The sequence below is a fragment of the Watersipora subatra genome, chromosome 1 (genome assembly GCF_963576615.1).
Source record: "Watersipora subatra chromosome 1, tzWatSuba1.1, whole genome shotgun sequence".
Classification (NCBI taxonomy): Eukaryota; Metazoa; Bryozoa; class Gymnolaemata; order Cheilostomatida; family Watersiporidae; genus Watersipora; species Watersipora subatra.
The window spans coordinates 28,196,859-28,222,896 of record NC_088708.1 but is presented as its reverse complement, the minus strand read 5'-3'; the positions used below and the strand labels follow the sequence as shown (position 1 = coordinate 28,222,896).

Sequence of the window (26,038 nt, the reverse complement as noted above, 5' to 3'; positions counted from 1 at the left end):
TCAATAACCATACAATGATCAAATTTCACAATTGCAGCGTTGTAAACGTAATTGTACTTGAGATGTTTTAAAAAAAATGAGAGTTATTCTCCTCCAATCGATTATGAATGTTGTCCTCTCTTAGAGCTCTCATGCGCACTCTCTGTTGAGAGTTGCTTTCTTTTTATATAACCTTTGTTCCGCAGCATAGTCAAATAGTCATAGAAAGAATTGTGTATTAAAAATCGATTTTACTCTTGATAAGATTAATAGCTTGTTCAATTTGTCTGACCTGTGGTCTTTCGCTATCTCACAATGTCATTGGTTTATTGAAGCGCAGCTATTGGTTTTTAATATACAATGAAAATGTAGTTCACTTCGCGTTGGGATTGAAATCACATAACGAATCATTTGTAAAAAGTAAATAAACCTTTACTATATTAAAAGCGTATATTCCAGTACATATTAGTTTGTAAACATTACGTCAATTTGTACAGCGAGTGACAACACAATTTTGCCGATAATAATTTGGACACTTCTCATCAATGAGGCAAACTAAACCGTTGGCATCATTCGTTAGGTCGTCAATTTATTCGTTTTCCTGTATATTCTGTCTTTAGTGATAACCAACAGCGGTGCTGAACAACAACTTTACCGATCCTAAATGTAAGTACATGTACTTTGCTGCTTGTAACCAGCATTACATTATTCATTATTTTAATATCTAGTGTCTATCGTTAAAATTTCCAGTTTTTATTTTAGCAAAAGCAATCATGATTTAGTGACACCTAAGTTTTTTGATAAGATAGTGAGCATTTTAGTAGCGGTTTGGCATCATTTCACTGTTCCCTATAGTCGGAACTTTTTTGCCATTTGCAAACTTGTGATTTAGAAGGTCGAATTAGGAAATCATAATGCTATGTAAACATTGTAGGCCCTATACCTGTGTGGAAATTTAATAGGTAGAAGATACTATAACTCATTATTTACGGCTCAATAGTTGCTGAATTAATAATGAGGATAAACATATCTGTCAAATTAATCTCATTACTATTATAGTAATCTGTTGTGACTAGTTAAGGCAACGATTAGCTTCAACTGTGAGATTAGACCCACTGAGAAATTAGCTCAATGAGTTGAAGTGTTGCACTGTATTTTTTATTTATTTTAGGGTGGTAATTTTTCATCACCCTTTCATCCAAAAAGTTCATTTTGTAATGTAAACCGATTCAAGGTTTGTTGAAGTAGACAAACCTTGAATCGGAATTCTAAATCTGTTGCATAAAGTATTCTCTGCACCATATCACACGTTAGGCTTATTAGTAGGCTCTTTGAGAATGTATGACTTACAGTATTATATATTATAATGAATACATAGTGCGCAATATTGTCAACTAACTAGTTGCTAGACCCACATTATAATATTACTTCCACGTTATTGTAATCTGGCGACTGAGCCTTTCACGTTGTCTATCGAGGAAAGAGGATTAGACCAAAGCGTCACCTGTTAATATTTATTGCTTCACAGGCTCATTGCCTTCAATATTTCAGCATTTTTATAGCATGACTCTTTGATTTTTCTTATTGACCATCGGAGTGTTTGAGTTCATTCTGCTCTATCTTTTGCTTGGCAGCCCTAGTTCAAACATTGCATTCTATATAGATATGAAATTTAATTAGCGTTGATAATAGTAAAATTATGAGCTGTCATATGATGCACTGGTCATGCGAGCTGTGTTGGCTGTAAGTCATTAGTTTGGACTTGTTAATGATGGTAATGGCAGTGGACAGTTTCAAGCTGTAGCTCCAAATCAACCAGCCGATATTTTGTCAGTAGTTTATGCACACTGTTTAGGGACATTGGACACTAGACATATTGACTGAGCCAGCCAGCGATGTTCCATAGTCACAGATTTTCTTTCGAAATGTTTTCACTATGATCATGTTTTGTCGATTTCAATCTTGAATCATGCCGGCAGTCTGATCACCTAAAACCACTAACAAAATCTCAAATGATAGAAAAATATCTGAACTTTCTGATAAAATCTACTAGAATTTGATGTGATCATATCTTCACTACAGAATAGGCTATATGATTGTTGAGCGTGTCGGTCATTCAAACTTAAAAACGAGGTGACACATGTCATTACTATAAACTTGCTAGCAGCTAAGAGTATTCTTACCATTTCAATATTGTCGATTGTTTAAAGAAACTCAAAGTGATTTAATTTTTAAGAGTATTGTCAAAGTTTATCTTCCCAGTTTTCGCATGGATTTAATTTGTTTAAAAAGTGGTGTTAGTCTATAGATCCAATTGTAAGAGATTCTGAAGCTTATAGATGCTGCAGTTGCACTTGATGGCCTACTGAGTGGGAGTCTCGTGGTTGCAATTGTCTCTCTTTCGTTTCTCATGAGAATCTCTTTGTTGGCCTAATCCTATAAGTAGCCTTCCATCATTCGTAACTGGCCTTGATTTTCTCGCTATACTCTGTCCGTGTGCCTGTTGAGCATTACATTCCCTACTTACCAGTCTGCATTTGATAGTGTAGCTATTGTCTGCTTAGAACTGTAAAAAGATATTCGTCTTTGGTAGCACCAGGCCCTCAGATTGGGAATGTGATGCATAATCTCAGAGGAGCTGTTTTTGCCTTGTCCATATAATAGACTATCTGTAGTATACGCTTCATTCCTTTGTGAGGGAATTTAGAACAGCTAGTCTCTGTGGGCTGATGTTTAGATGATAAACTGTGAGTATAAATAGCTGATGGCTTGTACTCATCATCTGTCTCAAGGCAAAACTATTTAGGAAAAAAAAGATTTAGCAGCAATTCCCGCTGGTTTTCGGTGGTTTCTCATCATTTGCTTTGATCTTCTGTTCCTTAGTGAAACATCCTTTAGTAAATATTAAGTCAACAGCTGCAAGTTTGCAATCAATGGCTATCTATTACTGCCATTTCTGATGGCTGACCCTGGCTTACATCCAGGCTATAAATATCACAAAAATTCCAGTGATTGTTATATATATCTCCCCGATTCTTAGTTCCATGTGAACCAATATAAGGGCATTTATTAGTTCTGTAACTGAGAGTCTATGATAGATAATACAATACCAGTTACATTCACCTTCGATACAAGTAAAATGACTCTATTGGTCAATTGGTTTCACCCACTGATGTTTTTAGCTTTGTCCTGCTGTTCACAATCGCTTACTTGGTACTGTACCAGGTGAAAGGGCTGCTGTTTGAGTGATTAGTACCTGGTAGTCTCCAGTGTAGTGAGAGATCGCCAGGAGTGCCAATAAAGCACAGAGAATAAGTATGTGCACAACAATTCTAAAACAAGGTGAATGATTGGTGCAGAGGGTGGTGTGCCTGACCATGAATCCTATTGTCACTGGTTCAAATCCTGTTTGACGTAATAATTTTTTGGCAACCTGCCACCATAGCTTTAAACTGATGGAAATGGCCCTTATTATAGTAAAGAATTAAGAGTTCTTATATTTAAGTTAGTTGAATCTGATTTGACTACCCTTAATAATCGTAGAGGAATTATTCCAAAAAGCTGAACTTTGGCAGTTGATCGGCGCAGGCGTTAGAGTGTCCGTCTAGGGAGCCGGGTGTTGTGAGGTTGGATCCCTCATGTTACAATCTTTTTTCCCACTATGCCACCGTGGCTTCAAACAGAAGGACAAAGCTCTTATTATAGTAAATATTGAGGCTCCAAATTTTTGCAAAAGTTAACCTTTGTATGTAATGATAACTGACAGCTTGACATATAAAAAATGAACTCGGAGAATGCTAAAAACGGTTTTTGAGATTTGTCTGTAGATCATCCTCTAATTAATCGAATAATTACCGTATCGGTCGACTATTGTTGAGCGCGACGTGTAGGGAGCAACTCCAAGTTTATAGTGTAATCCTCAACGATGACTTATCGTTACCTCCTTTCAACTATAAATAGCGTATTTTTTCCCTAGAGGTGCATGCGTAGAGAATCCATAAATCCTCTTTATCCGCAACATGGGGGCTTGAGTATCAAGGGTCTGGCCGCTGCTTGTTTGTCTTGGATATTCAATATGCTATAATAACAAAACAACATTCTGTTAGAAAGGTTAGAATAAACAGTTGCTTGAAAGGGTTAGTAGTAGGTGTATGGTGGCTTATGTCAGGCATTGTCTATATTGATCACTTGCCAGCCAGTTTCATTCAGCTGGCGGCTACGCGTTACACCTGTGTGTATAGCGCCGTGTAATACTCGCGTGTTCATAGCCTCAAGTAGGTGAATTGGTTTCATTGACACGGTGAAGGTGACCTGATTGCAATTGGCTAGTACTTGATGAGATGTACTAAAACAACAAACAGTATAATATAACAATAAAATGTGTACTAGGAACACCGGCAAGGCTTCTTTTCTTATCCAATGTTTGAGTAGACTTGTATAAGGTTTGGCCTATCAAATTTAAAACGTGATTCTCAGGCTAGCTTTGCTAAACTGAGATTGGTCGTATTGCTGTCTCCTTAGATTGAACTTTTAAATATCGGTCTTGCTCGCTCCACGAAAGCCCGGTGTATGTGAAACTGGATGGACAAAGAATAATATCTGTCACTTGTAGGTCAATATACCTAGTCCAAGGGTGTTGGCCAATGTTAATTTACAAATTTTCACCTATTAGTCATATGATCACTAGTCTAAAGTGAAGAAATCCTCTAAAACTATCATCAGACTGATCGAGTCTCAGGGTTGGGTCCTCTCTAGGCTCAGCCTCGTCTATTTCTGAAATTCCTGAGAAGCTCTCTGCTTCCTAGCCTTGAACTCTGAGGGTAATTGCTTTAGACAGTTATGCAGACAGAGATTAGAATTAATGACGAACTTCCATGATATTTCGAAAGAAAGAGGGTTGAAATAGGCTATCATCGTTGTAGCGGGAGCTCTGGGAGATGTCCATATTTGGTTGCTGTCTCGGAAAAGTTCCTGATGTGAAGGTATTAGACTACAGGCACAGCGGGCTCACTCAGGTACCCGGCGCAGTTTTCAACGCTGAAAGGACAATCGAAACGCTACACATAGATGCAAACCAGATCAAGGCGCTGCCAAGGGTATTGTATTGTCTATTTGTTTTTTTCGCTTAGTCAAGGCTAACGAACTGCTGCAGCTTCCTCGTCGATGATCAAATCTGTCATTTTTTTACTCCGACTTGATTTCGCTTCTTATTTCTCTACCATTTTTCCGCCGTAGTCGTTATCCAAAGGAGTTCGTGTCTAGTATACTATTCACTATCAAAACCTGCATGTGTGAATTTCTTGTTTGATTGACTGCAGACATTCCTGATTCAAATTTACTAGGACATCAATGACAGGTCCTTACAATTTAATGATATTTGGCAGTTGCTTTACTAGGACATCAATGACAGGTCCTTACAAATTAATGATATTTGGCAGTCGTTTCACTTCATGACACGCCTTTGATACAAAAAGTCTGATCTTCTTGTTTATATAGCAAGAAATTTTGAGCTATCCGATCCGTGAAAGCAGATTTTTCTCTCTCAACTGTTATTATAGCCCAGGAATGCTTAGTGTACCTCTATAGGAATGCTTAGTGTACCTCTATAGGAATGCTTAGTGTACCTCTATAGGAATGCTTAGTGTACCTCTATAGAACCAGTTACACTCAGTGTAATATGAAGCCATGCAAGTACAGGTGTTGAAACTTATAGTGACAATTAGCCATGGTCCATGACCGAAATTGGACAAAAAAAATCCACTTTGCTAAAACAGAAAATAGCCATATTGTCTCTTAGCAATTCATAAGATGAATAGTGTTTTAATGAGCTCCGTGATGTCTCGCTGTAATCTGTGATGAATGCTGAAATAATGTAGCAGCTATTATAAAGCGGTGTCAAGACTCGTAACATGCATTGCAAAATTTAAAAATTTGTAGTTATATAATTTGTTATTTTTTGTTTTTTCATTTATAAAAAAGTTTATTACCTGAAATTTATAATGTGTTGCTAAAACTACTTTTTGCAAGATGCTATTTGATTCATAAGGGCCCATGTTCACCCATGTTCAATATTTTCTTAACTGCGTTCGTCTTTAAAATTGTGTTTCAACAACAATATCGACTCAATCTTTATCCATCTCGGCTGGCTCTTAGCCAATTTGGCTATATATATATTTTTTTTGACCATCTGCTAATGTATCGAGCTTTTGTCAATCCAGTTAGTGTCATGGGTGTTATGGGTTCAATGAGAGTTGAAATCAAATCTGATCTCAACACTCATCAAGGTGACATGCGCAGGACATTATGTCAAGTACCGTATCGGTGGAATGAATAGGAAGTTGGATACGTTGTTATAGGCTACTGCTAGCCTAATCCTAACCTGGGAAAGTTGCGCTATTAGGCGTTGGCGGCACTCGCAGCATTTATATGGTCTCACTATTTCTGGTATTTTTCTTGAATTTTGACACGGATCATTAACATCATCCTATGGCTAAATGTGGAACAGACATAACGGCCTTATGTAAGTAGCTGTAACGCCGTTATTTACAAACTACAACATTGAGAGAATTTGTCTTTACCTGCCCGCTATTGTGGTTGATACTGCGCTATTGTGGGTCATACTGCACTGTCGGGTGTCACGCTTACGTCTTGTTCACTGGCCACATGTATGCATATTGAGTGTGCACTGACCAGTTCCTGTTGTCTTGTCTTCAGGAGTTGTTTCATTGCCACGGGCTCCGCACTCTTACCCTTAGTGATAATGAGATTACAGCTATCCCTCCTGCTGTAGAGAGTCTTGACAACTTGGAAAAGCTTGACCTGAGCAAGAATGGTAAATACTTTGTCTATTCATGACGTGCTGTCATCCTTCCATCTGATCTCCTTTTTATTCCCCCCTCCGTTTTTCTAATCTCTCTCTAATTTGTTCTCGGCTGTCACAATGCTGCCTTTATTTCTTAATTCTTGCTCTATTCCATTCACTCATCATCTGCTCCCTTCTCATCCATATTCATCCCCATTCTCGAGGGTCGGATCCTTTTGTCCTCACCTCTTTATTTGTTTTAGTACACATTCTTTCTTATTGAATTGATGTTTAACTATTCTATTCTCTTTCGTCAGTCTAGTTTTATTACATAATTGTAGTGTTTGTTGGAATTATTCTTTTTTATGTATTAACATAATATATATAATTTTAGGTATTGCTGAACTTCCGGATAACGTGAAGACACTCAAATGCCTGAGTATACTCGATGCCAGTGTGAACCCTCTCGGAAAGTGAGTTAACTCATATTCTCTTCATTCACTGCATTTTCATGTACTAACAGGTAGTCCTCATTTAACAACAATAATTCGTTCCAGAAAAACCCATCCATAAACGAATTCACCATTGAATAGGTTAGACCGTTTTGTCATCATGCGGCAATACATACAGTAGTGCGCTACCATATATACATTTCTACTCTCTATCGCTTTTCCTTTTAGCTAAATATATAAAACTTTTGTCTTTTTGTTAAAGTCTGTGTCCAGTTATAGCAATTAAAATCTAGCAATGAAAAATCTGCATGGCACTGGATTTGATCTCGGAACTTCCAGGTCTAATGACAGTTATCTTAACCATTAAGCTACACAAACTACAATGGAGTCATTGGGCTAGTAGTCATTACATTGGTTAAGATACTCGCGCTTAAAACGCTCGCTTGAAGTTAATAACTAGCATTGTTAACAGGCTAGCAGTGCACGGTTATTAAAACACTGGTATTATTTTCGGGTATTATTTTCGTAAAGACTTTAGTAAAGATCTAGCTTTCTAGGTAAGTTACTCAAATTCATTAGGTAATTATTCTATTACCCGTGCAACGCCGAACATTCAACTAGATATATATATATAAGCCTACTATATATTTATTGATCCATAAGGAGTAGTACTTTTTATTTTCTTCGCCATATTGTGAACGGATATAAAAGTATTGAACTTAAAAACGAACACTACGTACAGATATAATCGTAGAAGTATATGACTAACACAGGAAGATACTGAGTGAGAGATGGGAGAGGGTGCTACATTGCCTTACCCTTAGCACTTAATATACGTATGCGATGGCTTGCCATTTGGGATTTGCACAAGGGATATGCATTAAACGAAAATTGGAGCAGTTTTGAAGTCCGTCGTTGCTTCGAGTTGACAGTAACCGAGTACCTCATCGAATGAAGGCTGCCTGTTAGTTTTGGTAGGAGTTGCTATTCCTTAAGAAAATAATCACAGAAGAGTTTTCATGCAGTTATAAAAAAGTGGAACATAATTTCATAAATTCTAGTTGACTGTCATGCCGACACAAAAATAGATCCACAAACTACAAACCATCTAGTGCATTTTAACATGTTTGTTAACATAGTTCAGCATCTCTCTTTTTTGTGCACCTCTATTTAGTATTTATATTACAGAGTTTAGTACTAATAAATTATTTATAATTTTGTTTTAATTGAAAGTTTTTTTTAAATGATCTTCTGTTTAACCTACAAAGCTACAGTAGTGGTTGCATTTCAAAACACGCTTTTTGATATAAAATGGATATCGCTTACCACAGATAAAGTGATCATGGAACATTATCATTATCAATTAACCTATTTCTAGGTTGCTTGTTTTACAGAATAAACATGGTGTGAAAAGCCACTTTAAGAGAAGTAAATCTTCGTAGGATACTAGAAAGGAAACGGTGTGATTGTTTTTACTTCACAACCTCTGCTTTAGCTCCCTGTTATAATTCTCTGTTCTCACAACCTGACCTAGCTTCCTGTAGTGAGTCCCTGCCCTTAATACCTGACCTAGCTTCCTGTAGTGAGTCCCTGCCCTTAATACCTGACCTAGCTTCCTGTAGTGAGTCCCTGCCCTTAATACCTGACCTAGCTTCCTGTAGTGATTCCCTGCCCTTAATACCTGACCTAGCTTCCTGTAGTGAGTCCCTGCCCTTAATACCTGACCTAGCTTCCTGTAGTGAGTCCCTGCCCTTAATACCTGACCTAGCTTCCTGTAGTGAGTCCCTGCCCTTAATACCTGACCTAGCTTCCTGTAGTGAGTCCCTGCCCTTAATACCTGACCTAGCTTCCTGTAGTGATTCCCTGCCCTTAATACCTGACCTAGCTTCCTGTAGTGAGTCCCTGCCCTTAATACCTGACCTAGCTTCCTGTAGTGAGTCCCTGCCCTTAATACCTGACCTAGCTTCCTGTAGTGATTCCCTGCCCTTAATACCTGACCTAGCTTCCTGTAGTGAGTCCCTGCCCTTAATACCTGACCTAGCTTCCTGTAGTGAGTCCCTGCCCTTAATACCTGACCTAGCTTCCTGTAGTGAGTCCCTGCCCTTAATACCTGACCTAGCTTCCTGTAGTGAGTCCCTGCCCTTAATACCTGACCTAGCTTCCTGTAGTGAGTCCCTGCCCTTAATACCTGACCTAGCTTCCTGTAGTGAGTCCCTGCCCTTAATACCTGACCTAGCTCCCTGTAATGATTCCCTGCCTTTAATACCTGTCCCTAGCTCCCTGTAATGATTCCCTGCCCTTAATACCTGCCCTAGCCCCCTGCAATGATTCCCTACCCTTAATACCTGTTCCTAGCTTCCTGCAATGATGCCCTGCCCTTAATACCTGCTCTAGCTTCCTGTAGTGATTCCCTGTCCTTAATACCTGTCCCTAGCTCCCTGTAATGATTCCCTGCCCTTAATACCTGCCCTAGCCCCCTGCAATGATTCCCTGCCCTTAATACCTGCCCTAGCTCCTTGTAATGATTCCCTGCCCTTAATACTTGCCCTAGCTCCCTGTAATGATTCCCTGCCCTTAATACCTGCCCTAGCTCCCTGCAATGATTACCTGTACTTAATACCTGCTCCTTGTAAAAATTGAACCTCATATTTTTTCTTTACTCACTCTTGTTCTCAAACTCAGTTCCGGCTGTAACGCTGTAACGCCAGAGTGTTTTGCACTGAAGTGTGGTCAGTAATATTGACAGATGTTACAGATATTCTATTGAGCACTCTCGTTGCCTTGCCAGTATCTTCCATCCATCATTTTTACTGAGCGACCATGAAATCTTTGCTCCTGTTTCTAGGTTACCAGACGGCTTTACCCAGCTGCTCAATCTGACCCAGGTCTGTCTCAACGATTGCTTCCTCGAATATCTGCCCGGAAACTTTGGCAGGTGAGTAATTAATAGGGACAGCTGTTCGGAAGTCCTTAGTTGTTTAGTAGATGTTTAGTTACTGTCAGCAGGGGATGCAAAGGGCTTGTTAGATACCTTTTAATCTCTGTCATCAGGAAGATCACATAGACCGGTCAGAGAAAGTAATGAGATGACAGGCCTCAATGAATAGATGCATAGATATTCATTGATGAGGTGTTGGACACGCTCCAACTATTGAGTTTGCCTCCCTCGTCATTCACTCTCATCGCCGCTGCGTATCTTATTTTTCTACAAATGCCTTCCAGTGCAGTCAAAGCTTTGGATTTCCTTTGTAGTGAGTTAATGGGGCTGCGTGTATTGTAATAAATTACCAGGGTCTCCCTAAGCCATTATGCAATAAATAAATGCGATTAACATACCTGTCCATTTGAAAGCTTTTGAATCGAGAGTTGTGACTGAGTTTACGAGGCCTGAATGACTATCTGATGCCTTTTAGTCATTTCAGAGATGTTTAGTGTCTTTGCTGATCCGCTCCCCTATGTACAACAACGGTTCTGAATTTGTTCTCACTGGCAGGCTATCTCGGCTAAAAATATTAGAGCTGAGGGAGAACCATCTGAAAACGCTGCCCCAGTCGCTGTCTCGGCTGACAGAGTTGGAAAGGCTTGATGTTGGTTGCAATGAGTTCACAGACTTGGTAAGTATTTGGTTGTATAGTTGCCAGGCGTATGGATCTAGCGGATAACATTATAGAATGAGTACACAAACAAGCGCTAAAGCAGAGATGTTTTGTCTAGCCACAAATTTTGGCTAAAATTGCTCAAAGTTAAATAATTTTTGCTGATAGCATTCATTTAGCTGGTAACTGACAGTTGCTCGGTAGTCAGCACTGACTACTTCCTGCCAAGCCTAGTACAGCTCAGCAGAGGCTAATAGTTATTCTATCCATCTTCACTTAAATGGCTGGCTTGAATACATAGCCTATGTACCATTCTGGTAATTTTTCTGTCCTGTGCATCTTTCTGATCGTTTTTATAGCCTGGAGGAGTCATCGGTTCCCTGCATAATCTCTTAGAGCTCTGGTGTGACTCCAACCAGATCACTGCTATTCCCAAGGTTTGTGTCTATGTGAGAGAAATATACTGGTCATCCGTAGGTCTATTATGTCATATCAATATAGCAATATTGTAATAGTAGGAGTGTCTGGTGTATGCAAATAGCCTACATAGTTTCTCCCTTCAGCTTTGAAAAGCTTTCTGCTCTTGTCATATGTGCGGCTTTACTCAAAGTTTTATTCCCTTCTCTCTACCACCATGTCTCACATGTGGCTTTAGATGAAATGGGAGTCGTAAGCCACAAGCAGGCCTGTGTGGTAGTTTCTCATGGCGATTGTGGTTGGTGTATCTTGTGGTCGTACATTTAACCAGTTTTTTTTTCTAAATCTGTCGAAGTTTGGTTGCATTTTGGCGAGAATCGTTTCAGCGTGACTAACTTGTCCTAATTTGATATACTCTATGGATAACTTTCTATTTGTTACTTACTAGTACTCTGGCAATCCAGTGTGCCATCAGAGATCGGTGTAATAACTATATGTACAACTATTCAAGACTGCGAGAACGTGGCTGATTGGCGCCGTTGTTAGAGTAATGGACTACCATGCTGAAAGTCACAAGTTTGAATCCTGTGGGATGTAATATTTTTCTAACCTTCAAGCGTGACTTCAGACGAATGAACTAACATCGCTTTTAGTATAATAAAAATTCTCTATTTTCAGTCTTTCGATCTAAATATTGATTCAGAGGTGTATTTATACTAGCTGTAGAGTCGATGTGGGATAGACTCAGCTCTTCATTTTTTAATAATTTATTATCATTTGCTAGATTGATAGAAACTCTTTGTAGCGTGACACGTTTGGTAATGACCGGCCATGCGTGTTGCTACCCTAGATCATAGCGTTTCCACTGGTCTCTTGTCTATGGTTTCAATCAAGAATGTTCATTGGCTCCACCTTTCTACTAGAAGTCTTGTATCTTCTAGGAAATTGGCAATCTGAAACAGCTCATGTACTTTGATGCCTGCAAAAATAGAATCACAGAATTGCCCGATGAGATTGACGGGTGTAACTCTTTGAGCGATCTACACCTCTCAACTAACCTGCTACAGACACTCCCCCACAGTATCGGCCTTCTTAGTAATATGACAACTATGAAGGTCGATGATAATCAGCTTCTTTCATTGCCCTCGTCTATCGGAGGGTGAGTCTACCCCTCCCACATTTTTTCATTTTTAAAAGCAAGAGCTGTCTTATTAATTCTGCCAATTGTGTGCTGTATTCTGTCAATTGTGTGCTGTATTCTGCCAATTGTGTGCTGTATTCTGTCAATTGTGTGCTGTATTCTGTCAATTGTGTGCTGTATTCTGTCAATTTTGTGCTGTATTCTGTCAATTGTGCGCTGTATTCTGTCAATTGTGTGCTGTATTGTGTGCTGTATGGAAATCTGGCCTATTATTTTAAACTATAGTTTATGTTGTTCAAAAGCACCTTATGAAGCGTCTTTATAGTTTTATAGCCTAATTGTATGAAGGTTGTCTCCTATATTAAAAACGCAGTCAGATCCCCATATACGAAGTTAATCCATTTCGATATTTGCTTCGTATGTTGAAGCTATGTTGGAGCTTTTTTTTATAGGAATATGTTGTGTTTTCTTTTATTCATTCCAGAACCGAAAAACAAAAATAAATATTTCAAGTAGTTTACAAACAGCGTTTAAATTATTACATTATATAAAACTGTATAAAAAATAACAGTAAAAATTCAAGCTGTGTGTAAATATTAAATTAATAAAGTAACAATCGGTAGAAGGATGTTTATATTTCTGATTATCATAGAGACACGAGAAAAAGTGTAGGCTTGTAATTGCTGAGTTTTGACGATAGAAACAAGCGACTTACACTCACTTACATGAGATATATTCACATGTGCATTAACTTAATTAACTTAGTTTATGTATTTATTTAACATTTTATTTCGTGATTTTTACCAGCTTTTTTACTTACAAAAACGGTAATGTTTTATAAGAACTTAGATATCGTATTTTAAAAATCAAATGTCAAGACAAGCATTTGCTCAAATTTTATGATGGTGTCACATGTTGAAAAATTCATCTGCAGAGGTGATCATAAGTCAAGGCTCAACGGTACATTGTTTTAATAGTTATGTCTGGTACATGCTTCTTATGGTTATGTCTGGTACATGCTTCTTATGGTTATGTCTGGTACATACTTCTTATGGTGTGTCACTAGTTACATGATTTTGATGTCATTTTCTTTTACCAGAAACCTTTGCGTTTTGTTGGTGAATTCTGTTAGTAACTGTTTGGGCTCTTTTTGTGTTTTGAAAAGTTATCAGAACTGGTAAATCCATAATTATAACAATTATTTTACAATTAATGAAAACTATAAGGATTAATAGAAATAATATAATTATTAAACGGTGAAATTTATTGGCCTCCGGAACTTCATACTTTTGGAATGTGAAGAAGTATCATGAAGAACACATTCGCACGCACACTCAACAGGGTTAAGACAGCTAAACATCATGCTCTCAAACTTAGGTCAGCATGACTATCTCTTCACACACTATCTCTTCACACTCGCTGTCAGCGCTGGTTTGCTGTAGTTTGATAGACATTAATAGCCAGTCATCAAACAGTTCTTTGTGCTCACTGTATTTAATGATTGCCAACTATCAGTTGTTATATCACGTTATGAGTCATTTAAGTCTTGCTTATGATGTTCTATCATGCCAATGCTGTCTTCATCTCCAAGGGAGTCGCTGTGAAGTTTTCACTATCCTCTGGCTCAAACTGATGTTACGTTATGGCGCTCAATATAAAATTACAATAATAGCTGCAGAAATTACATATTGGTCAAGGTCTCTTCCAATCACTATGTTTCTATTGTGCAGATGATATGGGTTTGGAATTGTGCGCTCGTTGAGTTACCGTGTAGAAGTGTTTTGACGGAAATTCGCATGCTGCACATGAATGCAGGTATTGTGTGAAAAAGGGGAAGGAATTCTATGCCAGAAGTCACAGCGGCACACTCCCGGCTTGCTCAAATCGAGATAGGATTTATTGAAGTTTGGAAAATGCTTAAAATGGAGTAGCTTGCGCATCATTTTCTCATGCATTATTCGCAAGTGCCGTTTCTACCTTTCGCAATAATGAAACATTTGATAAAAATTTGTGAGTAACAAAACTCGCTTGACTTGATGGTTTTCGCCGTTTCCATCCTGGGATGATGCCAACCTGCGGATTGGTCGCATCCGCAGGTCGGTGTCATCCGATTGGTCGCATCATAAAAACATAGTGAATGTTTATGAAATTAGCACAAACCTATTACAGTACCAGCAGCACAATTGTTGGTAATTTTCCAAAGTTAGTAAAGTATGCTTGACTTTGGCAAGATTAAACATTGTCATATGAGTGATTCAAAGGCTTTTCAAACAGAGAGCAGCGTGTTAGACATTCGTTACCACCCAAAACTGTACCGAGCATGTCAGTGATTGTACGGAAGAGAATCCTTTATACGTTTAGACACCCTCTAGGCTGTCCTATTCATGCTGTTCACAATGTTTACAATAGCAAGAACTCGCGTGTAGGTAGGAAGGTTTAATTGTAGAATTATAAGAACAGGGTATATAATGCTGTGTGTTACTTTTACAATTGAGGAGAGATAATGTGATCTTTCTTCAATAGTTTGGGATGTTTAAATGAGCATCGCATTGTGTCTGGGGGAACTAAGATAATTCCAGCTTATAGAGGACTTATGGTATTCATTCATATAGAGTAAATCAGCCTGAACAGGCACTTGACCTCTATACCTACGCGGTTTATTCTCATTTATTCTGCCCGGAGGCAAACACGTGTCTGGCAATCAATTAGCGGCTCGGGCAGAGATAAGCACAATTGGCTTGTAATGATATCCTTTAGTTGAAGACATTATATGGCATAAACAGATTTTGGTTTTCTTGGCTCTGATCGTCTTCCACTGTTCTATGACTTGTACTTAGTCCCAGCTTCTGTCATGGCTTGGAAAGCACTTCGAGATGCGTTGTTACATTGAAAAAATAAAATGTTTACCATTGAATGTTGTAGTTTGGTCTCTCTTACGGAGTGTGATGTCAGTGCCAATGACCTTGAAGAATTACCTCGTACTATTGGCTTGCTGCGACATCTTCGGACGCTTATCGCCGATGAAAACTTTTTAGCCGATATTCCATGCGAGCTTGGGAGCTGTTCTGGTCTAACCGTGCTTTCTGGTAGGTGCCAGTCTTTACTGTCTAAGGAAAGTGTTTTCTGGTAGGTGTCAATACTTACGGCTCAAGAGCAGTTTATATTGAGTGTACCTAATCATCTAGAGTAACAGGTGCTCCTTTTGAAGATAGCTGAGCTTTTAAGTCGGCAAAATATATTGTGAAGTGTTATAAGGAAAACTAGCTGCTTATGGTGCATGCCCTTGGGAACTGGGATACTTACCTATACGATTATATTTTAATAATAATTATAATGTAGCATATAAAAGATAAATGTCTCATGGATTTATTTGACAGTGCGAAGCAATAAGCTGACGTACCTTCCTGATGAAATCGGGAGGATACCAAGGCTACGAGTTCTCAATCTCAGTGACAATGAAATAAAGGTGCTACCATACAGTCTCATGAACCTAAAGGAACTTCAGGCCTTGTGGCTTGCTGAGAATCAGGTGAGCCCGTTCGCTCATGTTAAGTCAAGTCTCAACCTCTGAATTGAATTTGTTCTCAAATTCGTTTCATATGTTGGAACAAATACTTTTAACGGGATACCATGTATTATGGTTGATGTCTCTACTGCTCAAAAACCTATGATACTGATAGGTAATCCAGATAATTAGACACAATATTAAAATACATGCATTTGGTGAAATTACGTGAAGAAATGTAAAAATATAATTTTGTATTAACAATCCAAATTTTAAAACTTAATTTCATATGTAAACGCTAAATTAACCAATTAATAATCAATAACAAAGGTTTTTGTTATTGTTATCATAGAGACACATAAATAGAAGTGTAAACTCGGTGATGTGTAGGTTCAGTGGTAAAGTAAGTGATAATAAGTTACAGTATGTGTAGGTTGAATGGTAGAGTAAGTGATAGTAACTTACAGTATGACTTACTGTAAGTTAAATAAAGTATTAATTACTTCAGCTCATATATTTTTCATTGTTTGGTTTTCTCCAGTTTCGTAAGTTTGCTCATAAAATTGTAATATTTTGAGCGTCTTATGTTGGAAGTTACTCCGGGCGCAGTGTAAAATATCTACTCTAATTTTACATCAAATGTTGAAAAATTTTATATGTTGAGGAAATTGTAATTTTAGGGTTGACTGTAATCCTATCATTTGACTTATAATCACCGAAACTCACTTGAAGTTATCAACTAAAAAGTATTCCTAGTTTGAAATCCCAACAACTGACTGTTAGTGATGTCCATTTTTGGAAGCTACTACTAATCTCTCGCCAGCTGAATAGATTAGTTGAACTAGTGTGAGACAATGACTAGTCGAACTCATTACGTAACACAGGAGAGTGTTGCAGCTAGGATAAGCTGGGATAAAAGCAGGGTTGCTTATTACAGGGCTAGATCATCAGAGTGCACTGTAGTAATCCATATTAGATGCTTTAGAAACAGCTGTGAGCCTCGTGTAACAGTTCAAACAAAGCATTCGCGTGCGTTCTAAAACGGTAGTGATACTACTGCCTGCTGCGATGAATTAAACCCTTTATCAGACCTAAGGCAAGCGAGTGAACAATAGACCCTTTGGCTGGCTCACAATATCTTTCTGTCTCTGATTATAAAAGCAGCCACTGGTCATCTGTTCCTTCGAATGCTGAGTCAATGTATTGATGACTTATGTTTGGTCGTGACTCACTTCCTGTGCGCTAAGGTCGCCCTCACAAGGATGGATGAAGTCTTTGCATGTTTTTTAAGTAATTAATAAACTCTGTGAAAAGATAGCCGTTCTTTTGTTTATTGGTATCGGTCAAGTGCATTGCTGCTGTAATAGGCATCGAGCTTGATTTAGTTGCTTTATCAGTGCTGGTTTTTGGGATGTCACTTTCACATTCATTGTATCTGCACAAGCAGTACATTATAGCAGTGTAGACAATTGGTTGTCTGCTTTTTGTTTGGCAGTCGAAAGCTCTGATTCGATTGCAATCAGCCACCGATCCTGAGACCAGAAGGAAATGTCTGACCTGCTACTTGCTGCCACAGCAGCGCATGGACCCAGTAGAATCATACGGTGATGACAACCAGAGCTCTCATCCCTCTATGCGGGAGGAGCAAAGGCAGCAGCGGGTTCAGTTCCAAGACACAGGCCAGAAAGCTGCTTCTCCGCAGGCAAGTCCCTCATAAGAGTGTTGGCTGGGAGCTGACTCGTAGGTCCACTGCGATGAGAATTTAAGAAAGTTATACATTCATTAACAGTTAACACTCTGGTGTGGTGCTTGGTATATTTCGGCTAATGTGCATGTATTGCAATGGCAACTGTACCACTTTAGGTGTTCTCAATCAAGATTTTCATAGTAGAATGTTTGCTGACAGGGTGGTGTAGCATGCAAAACTTTAAAGTGTACATGTATGTAAAATATTATATCAGCTGGTCTCTGAACATTTTGGATGTTACAAATAATGCTCTTACTTACCTTGCAGGATGGCTCTGCATATCCTAAGGAGATGCGTGTCAGAACTCGTCACATCCAGAATGAAGCCATCAGAAAGATCAACAGCACAGAAGCACTGGATGTTGAAGCTTCGGTCAGTCAAGAAAACTTGTTTTATTGGAACATTTTTAAAATGTTCATTACATTTGATATTATTATTGTTATTGTTATTCTGTTATGAGTGATTTTACTTATTCCCACTTTTCTGTGTGTAGGCTTCGGCGGAAGGAGACATTGTTCTTGGTCCCACACCCTCTTCACCGAAAACTTCTACTCATCGTCTTGTCAAGTTAGGGAAGGTATGTTCTCTCCCTTTTAGTTATGTTATTCCTTCGGTTCTTGTCTTTCACCCTTTGCTTCTTCAAAATACATGTTTTTATTTGTTGGGCTGTTCATAAAACTTGGGATGTGTTCGACAGGAAAAGGTAGCCAAGGACAAGGCTCGTATTAATCATTACATTCAGGATGCGAATTCTGAAAGCTCTCTCACAAGCAAGGGTGCCACATCTACCAAACATCATCATGAGCTCCGAGGTCATGGTAGGCTGTTCAGACTATATACGTGTTCAACGAATTAATTTCATGGCAAACTCGCAGGCGTTGAAACGGCTGCGGACACAAGCGTGCAGTGTCAGCAGCAATGGGAAGGGAGTGCTTGAGATTTTCGCTTTTTACCTTGTCATGATTGGCTTGCTGATCATTAGAAAAATGAATTGCGAGACACAAAAACGGTTTATCATAAAAACTCAGTCACTCTTAACTAAAATGACTTTTTTCAGAATGAAAAATGTTTTGAAAATAAGATCATTAAAAGGAATACAGCAGATATGTCCAAATTATATTAAAATCATAAAAAAATGGTTTTGTGTAAAGTTAGGAAAAAGAATATTGAACATTTGGATAAGTAACTCTTTTCAAATATAATTTTCAACAAATTTTTGACAATCTTTGTTTAGATTTGAGAATGTATTTATTTTATTATTTGTGTCATATGAAACTTACTTATAACTTTTTTGTTTGCAGTAAAAGCGAACACTTGAGGTTCTGCAGTAGTGTACTTGGTAAATCATATTGTGTGAGATATGCAATCACTCTGCATCGGTCTCAAAATACACTTAGAACCTGCATTTGAATTAATGTTGCAAATTCTCCTTCAGAACTCATAATTTATTTGAAGTAGAAATGCTTCGATGTTTACTGCTTTTACTCTCACAGCTAAGGATCACCCAGATAGGCCAAACTCATCACACCAAAATTCACTCCAACACTCTGAGTCGTTGACATTTGGCTCGCAGAACAAACCTAAAACAATACAAAATGGACACTATCACGCTGCCAACCAGACTCGTCCTGTTAGTGAACATCGTCAGAGCAATCCCGACCTTCAGCAACAAAGATCTGCTAGCCAGAAGAGTGTTCACACTAGTCAGCACTCGCTGAGAGGTCAGCCCTACGACCGATATTTGACTAGCCAGTTGCAGCTGCAAGCGGATGCGGAGCGAGAACAGAGGGTGCAGAGTAGACTGTCTCTAGTCAGTGATGGTGTACCACAAGGCTCCACTAATAGGATTAATCACGGCAGCAGTCAGGTCATCCACAATCAGGAGGACACATTTGGTATCTTCACATCCGATGAAGATCCAAAGCTATATCAGCGTCGGTTAGTTGATTGAGTTCAATTCATTTTGTTAGCTGTTTTTCCTTTAAAAAAAAGTACTCGGTGAACGTTTTTGTGTCGACAAAAACTGTTTTAAGAGTTGAGAATTCATTCCTTCCAAAGAGCTTGTGAACTGAAAGCAAATTTGTAATACTTTAACATTACGTATGCATCGGTGTACAACAAAGCGCACTTAGCGCATAGCGAGATGCCCTGTTAATTATTGCATATCGGTCCTTATCGGTATAGTGCAGCTGTCTTATGGAGACAGTGTGCCAGGATCTCATACGGTTATCTGATATAGTCTTGTTTCCTAGGATCTGCAAGGGTATGTATAAAAGGCTAAATAGCTACTGACACTAGATTTTACTGTAAATATGTTAATACAACTACATTCTTGTAGATGATAACCAAATAACCTAACAGAAACACATGCGCATTTGTCTATACTGTTACGTTTTTCTGCATGTAGCTAATAAATACAAACTTTGCTCATCAAAGAGATTGCAGTAACAAGCTAACAATACTGAGAAAAAATTCTTACTAGTGCAACATTTTTGCTTTGCCTTAGTATCATATGCATTTTGCAGAATTGTGTCGCAACTGTTTGTATGCAGACGTTGTCTTTTACTTTTTGGAGCCAATCGCTTTCCCTGAACTCTTCATTCTTTTGTCTTTTAGTTTTAAGTATTACCAAAGGATGCGCAAGCATAGGAAAAATCCAGAAGTGAAATCTGACCTTGGATACTATCATGGCCAGTACAATGGTGGGACGTCTAAGCCTGCTAGTGATTCTGGGCATCGGTATCGACGACCTTTGCAGCAAGGTCATGATGGGTTCGACCAATGGGAGCGCTTCAGTCAGCGAAGTGTAGGCGACGGATATGCAAGTGATTTGGAAGGTGTTAGCTTAAAAGGTAAACGTTTGAAAATAATTTTCGTTTTCTGGAGTTGTCGTCCCAATTAGTCAGCAACTACAACTTTTTTAACCCGTTCGTTAATTAAATCCAGCCTGACTGATTTTAGGTAAACGCTTGCAACATATGAATGGAATGGCACATAGTGCACACGCATCATCACAGAGGTCTATACGAGATAGTAGAGGCAATGTCAATGACAATAGGCCAGCCGTACCTCCGTCTTATAATACTGCTGTTGCTAAAAAGTCAGCGAACAGAATCACGGAGGTAAGGGAGGCATCGACTCGTCTTATGTAAAAAGCATGCTGTTAATTTGAAACTAGGAATTGCATGTCAGAAATAATATCCTGCATTTTTACTACCCGCTACCTTAATTCTCTTTCCTCAAATTATTTGAACCATCTGCTTGCAGCATTTTTCTTCGATCTTCACCGCTAACCTTTACTAAAATCTTATAAATATTTAGTAGTTTTTAAAACCTCTTACCTTTTGCATGATACTTTTTTATTATATTAATTGCAGAGTGTTTCTTTTCCTCCTCCGCCTCCCTATAAACCTCCATCGAGGGAACCTGGGCCTGACGGAGCAAGCAATGATGGGGTACCTAGGTCGTCGCCTACACTTGAAACTGCTGATCGTAGTAACGTGCCTTTTAAATCATACACTGATGAAAGCAAACTGCAGGATGTGCCTGATGCAGTCATACAGGCTACTTCTACTCCCACAATAAACGGTTATACACCGCCTCACAGGCTGGCCCCAACCAGCAATCCGGTTACGTCCAATCACTTGCAGGCTGTCACTGCCTCTGGCAGCGCAACTGTGACCCAAGCTTCAAGCAATTATTATACGCCTGTAGATAGTCGTAGGGTCATTGGTGATGGCTATCAACAGTCAGGAAGTACAGGTGCTAGTGCCTTGGAGGCTTCACATTCTGGCCAATCCGTAAGTGCTAATATCGCATGTCATTGCAATATTGCGTAGCCTTTCTGCTTCAAATTTTAGGATGTTGCGACCGACCTTGGAACATAAATACTAGTATACTATGCATGCTTATATGCTGTCGCACGGAACTGTTGCTAAGGAATGAGCAGCAGTGTTTGCATGTGCCACATCTCAGTGTTACTCACCTAAATCTTTGACAGCCCTTTATACTAACATATAGCGCACAAAAGCATGTTTTTTAGTGTACGAGTTGTACTAGGGTGAGGTATAAATTTATGCCCTTGAGAGATGTTTTCAGCATGGTGGGTACGTGTCACATTCTTTTGTTCATATTAGTATGGTGGGTACGTGTCGCATTTTCTTGTTCATATTAGTATGGTATGTACGGGTCATATTCTCTTGTTCATATTAGTATGGTGAGTACGTGTCACATTCTCTTGTTTATATTAGTATGGTGAGTACGTGTCATATTCTCTTGTTCATATTGGTATGGTGGGTACGTGGCGCATTCTCTTGTTCATATTAGTATGGTGGGTGTCACATTCTCTTGTTCATATTAGTATGGTGAGTACATGTCATATTCTCTTGTTCATATTAGTATGGTGAGTACGTGTCACATTCTCTTGTTTATATTAGTATGGTGAGTACGTGTCATATTCTCTTGTTCATATTAGTATGGTGGGTACGTGGCGCATTCTCTTGTTCATATTAGTATGGTGGGTGTCACATTCTCTTGTTCATATTAGTATGGTGAGTACATGTCATATTCTCTTGTTCATATTAGTATGGTGAGTACGTGTCACATTCTCTTGTTTATATTAGTATGGTGGGTACGTGTCATATTCTCTTGTTCATATTAGTATGGTGGGTACGTGGCGCTTTCTCTTGTTCATATTAGTATGGTGGGTACATGTCACATTCTCTTGTCCATATTAGTATGGTGGGTAGGTGTCACATTCTCTTGTTCATATCAGTATGGTGGGTACATGTCATATTCTCTTGTTCATATTAGTGTGGTGGGTACGTGTCACATTCTCTTGTCCATATCAGTATGGTGGGTACGTAGCGCATTCTCTTGTCCATATCAGTATGGTGGGTGTCACATTCTCTTGTTCTTATTAGTATGGTGGGAATGTGGACACTGAATATGCTGCTCAAATTTCTAAAAGTCTCAGCCGTCTGGGCTACAGTAGAGAGTCGGAGAAGAGGCTGGTGCATTCTTCCTCACAGCCTAAAGCTGGTGGGAACGAAACAGTTCCTCCACCTGCAACCTTCAGCGGTACTCATGGAGAAGTCCTCCCAAGTAGGGGGAGATCATCTAGCAGGGAGTTATATGCAAGTGTCGAACAAAAGGTGAGTTCTTATACACCGTATGAGTGAAAATGTTTTTACATGCTTTAACATTGTATTTCATTTAAAATGGACATATTTGTTGTTAGTAATGTTCATTGTACTTGGAAATCTCACCATTCATGCCTGCTTGTATTATCTGGCTCTCCCTAGTTTTGTGACTCTCAAAATTAAGCTACGCTTTAAGGTTTATTAGCCAGCTTCAAGCAAAGAGAATGAAACTTTCAAGTTAATTCTAACTTCTTCAAAAATGGCCTCAAGAACTATTTATGGGAGTGATAGCTCATTAGCTAGTGAATTTGCTCTAAGATTGCTTTAGTGTACCCAAACTACATACAAATCACCGTTTTACTGGACTGAACATGTTTTTCGCTATGGTAACTGATCAATTTAAACTGAATCCCTGGTAAAAATTGTTTATTTGACTTAGTATTTCTGTTATTCATTGTTATTTCACACATGGCTCAAATTTCAGGTGCTACCTTTTCAAATCACAATTAAAATAAACTTTGCAAATGGCCAATTGCGCAGTTGTTTTATCCGAAGTCAGGAAAAGGCATCTCCATAGTGTACGTCAATTCAATACCATGGATTACACTTCATTCTGGCATATACATCATTCTGGGACTACACTTCATTATAATTTATTTCACAGAAATGTAGTAAGAAAAGTCTTTGTCTATAACAACGTAAAATCTAATTTAATGTATTTTAGGAAGTTGGCTTCTCTATCTATACAGATATATAAATCTCTAAGTTCGTTGTCTGTCATTCGGTCTGTCCAGCTATACCGTTTAGTATCTAACAATGAAAATCCGTATTGTAGAAGATTTGATCTCGGAACCTCTCATTCACCGGGCAATAAACTAACCCATTGAGCTACGATGATGCGATGGATTCATTAGGCGATAGGGGTCATTATCTAGGTTAAAATATGTGGTACCTACGTCACTAAAGCTTGCTCTTGGACTCTTATAAGTTTAGCAATACAGATACGAGTTTACTCAAATTAGCCATTGGCAATGTGCCAGGTTAATGGCAAGTAGCAGACTGCTTATAAGCTGTTTTTTAATTCCTGTGAAACGCCGGCACGCGGCTAGTGTACTATATTTTAAAGGTGAAGTAATTAGATAACCTGTGTAGGCAAACTGGCAGATTCTCAAACTCAAAGTGGTTGGTGGCTCTTCTCGCCTGTCATGAGCAGTTAGTTGTATTAAAGATCATTCTGCCTAGTTATGATAGTTATGGCAAGATCAGAGAAACAAGAGAAGTAATAATCTAATTTATCTTCTTTATAAATAAGTATTTTTACAAAAAAAATCAGCTTGTTTATATGCTCTTCTGAAATAACTTTGTAGGATGTATCGATGGCATCTGCATCAGGAAATTACACAGCACCCCACAACTCATCTGTCACTCCGCGGCGACCTTATCAACCATCTACATCGTCTCAAAATCTCCGGCTCTCCAATGGTCATCTCGCAAATGGTTTGACCAAGCACTTGTCAAATTACAGCTATCTACCTCCACCAACTAGGAAATCTCCCAAACTGCCTCACAAACACATGGTCTCCACTGGTTTAGAAGTGGAACAGCAAATGATTGGAAATATTGTAAGTTCTAAGGAAACCGGTATATCCAACACTACTTACAATTCGTATCTAAGAACAGATGTATAGAGTGCGTAAAGACAGGCTGGTCTGCCTCGTGATGCCATCACTGTTATACTGCTGTCATTTTCTCATCAACATTTACACTGATCAGTTTGCTGGTTATTGATGTCTACTGCGACAGAATGTTAAAATATTTTTGTTATTTTCATCTAACAATGAGCTGATGACAAGCTCTGTGTAGTTGAAAGTAAGTATTTTCTGTGATTGCTTTGGCTCATGTATGTAGATTTGTCATTTCTTTGTTCTTCACTAATCACTTAAACAGGGTTTCTCGCACTGACTTTCCATATCATTTGGTTAGGCACACATTACTTTAACACCTTTTCCTTTGTTAATAATTTTACATCGCTAGGCAGTGCTATGGTTTTCAAGGGATAATTGTGCTTGCATATGTTGCGGGCTTTGTTGTAGCTAGCTAATACTTCATTGCAGTTTTAATTTATAGATTTGACTGTTACTACGAGTTGTCTAATCCTGAGACTACAGATTTGACTATTACTAAGAGTTGTCTGACCATGAGACTACAGATTTGACTGTTACTACGAGTTGTCTAACCCTGAGACTACAAATTTGACTGTTGATACGAACCCTGAGACTACAGATTTGACTGTTATTATGAGTTGTCTAACCCTGAGTTTACAGATTTGACTTTTACTAAGATTTGTCTAACTATGACTATAATATTCCCAGAAAAGTTTTCTACGCGCTTGCTAACGCGAGCTCATAATTTTTGTTTGAATTTTAGATGAATGTATCCATAGTGAAGAGTCCAGGTTTAGGATTCAGTGTTGCCGGTGGAGTTGGTTTACAAGGCAACCCATATAGACCTCTGGATGAGGTAAGAAAATGTCCACATTAAGGCAAAACCTTGGTAAGCTACGCTTCACATTGATCACATACAGCTAAACTCAAACGCAGCTGAAGATCAAATAATTTTTCAAGGAAAGAATCATGAGAAGATAACTTTAAAAAAATTGTTTTATCCTCCACTAAAACTTGATTTCTTTTGGTTACTCGATAAGTTTTCAATTGCCTATAAACAATTTTAGCACTCACCCATACTAGTTCAGATTTTAAACAAGCCAAAAGTTTTTGGCTGGTTTTCCAGTCATAACTTTTTTGGTGTTAAAACATATTTCATTAAAAATACTTTAATGTTTTGCGTCAAGCTTTGGATAAAGCTTTTGGAAAAGCAAAATGCACTCAATAAACGAACATCGACTTGCAAAGAACCCACTGCGCAGACTTACACAAGCAATTACAACATTGTAGGGCATTTTCGTAACCAAGCTGACTCCAAACGGTGCCGCTATCGACAAACTGCAACCAGGCGATAAGATCCTAGCAGTTAATGGTGTAGATTTTACACATATGGAACACAGTGCAGCTGTCTCAATGCTCAAGCAACAGCCTAACCATGTGAACATGATGATAGAGAGGGCATCGGCTACAGACATATAGCAATCATCTCACTCCTCATACCCCTCATTCACTGTAGATAATTTTTTCATTATGGACCAGTTACAAATACATAAATTATTTGTTTATATTATTATATATGCTGCCATATTGCCCT

The 26,038-nt window shown here is 38.6% G+C and overlaps 1 protein-coding gene across 1 annotated transcript; it reads left to right on the top strand.

Annotated features, from left to right (window-relative positions):
* The first annotated feature begins 506 nt into the window (after positions 1-506).
* On the top strand, positions 507-25,933 carry LOC137401063 (erbin-like). The gene is made up of 22 exons (XM_068087417.1): positions 507-645; positions 4,902-5,075; positions 6,694-6,811; positions 7,176-7,254; positions 10,079-10,168; positions 10,727-10,847; positions 11,189-11,266; positions 12,188-12,405; positions 15,310-15,473; positions 15,765-15,916; positions 17,388-17,594; positions 17,907-18,011; positions 18,133-18,216; positions 18,337-18,457; positions 19,133-19,577; positions 20,256-20,491; positions 20,601-20,761; positions 21,017-21,439; positions 22,562-22,792; positions 24,148-24,402; positions 25,208-25,300; positions 25,735-25,933. The coding sequence occupies exons 2-22, from the start codon at positions 4,917-4,919 to the stop codon at positions 25,921-25,923; spliced, it is 3,729 nt and encodes a 1,242-aa protein (XP_067943518.1). The 5' UTR covers positions 507-645; positions 4,902-4,916; the 3' UTR covers positions 25,924-25,933.
* Positions 25,934-26,038: the final 105 nt, after the last annotated feature.

Bases quoted from the DNA above. Each gene is read 5' to 3' on its own strand.
- LOC137401063 (XM_068087417.1), top strand. From the start codon at position 4,917: ATGTCCATATTTGGTTGCTGTCTCGGAAAAGTTCCTGATGTGAAGGTA. The intron at 19,578-20,255 runs GTTAGTTGATTG...TTTGTCTTTTAG, and splicing joins CCAAAGCTATATCAGCGTCG to TTTTAAGTATTACCAAAGGA. The intron at 20,762-21,016 runs GTAAGGGAGGCA...TATTAATTGCAG, and splicing joins CAGCGAACAGAATCACGGAG to AGTGTTTCTTTTCCTCCTCC.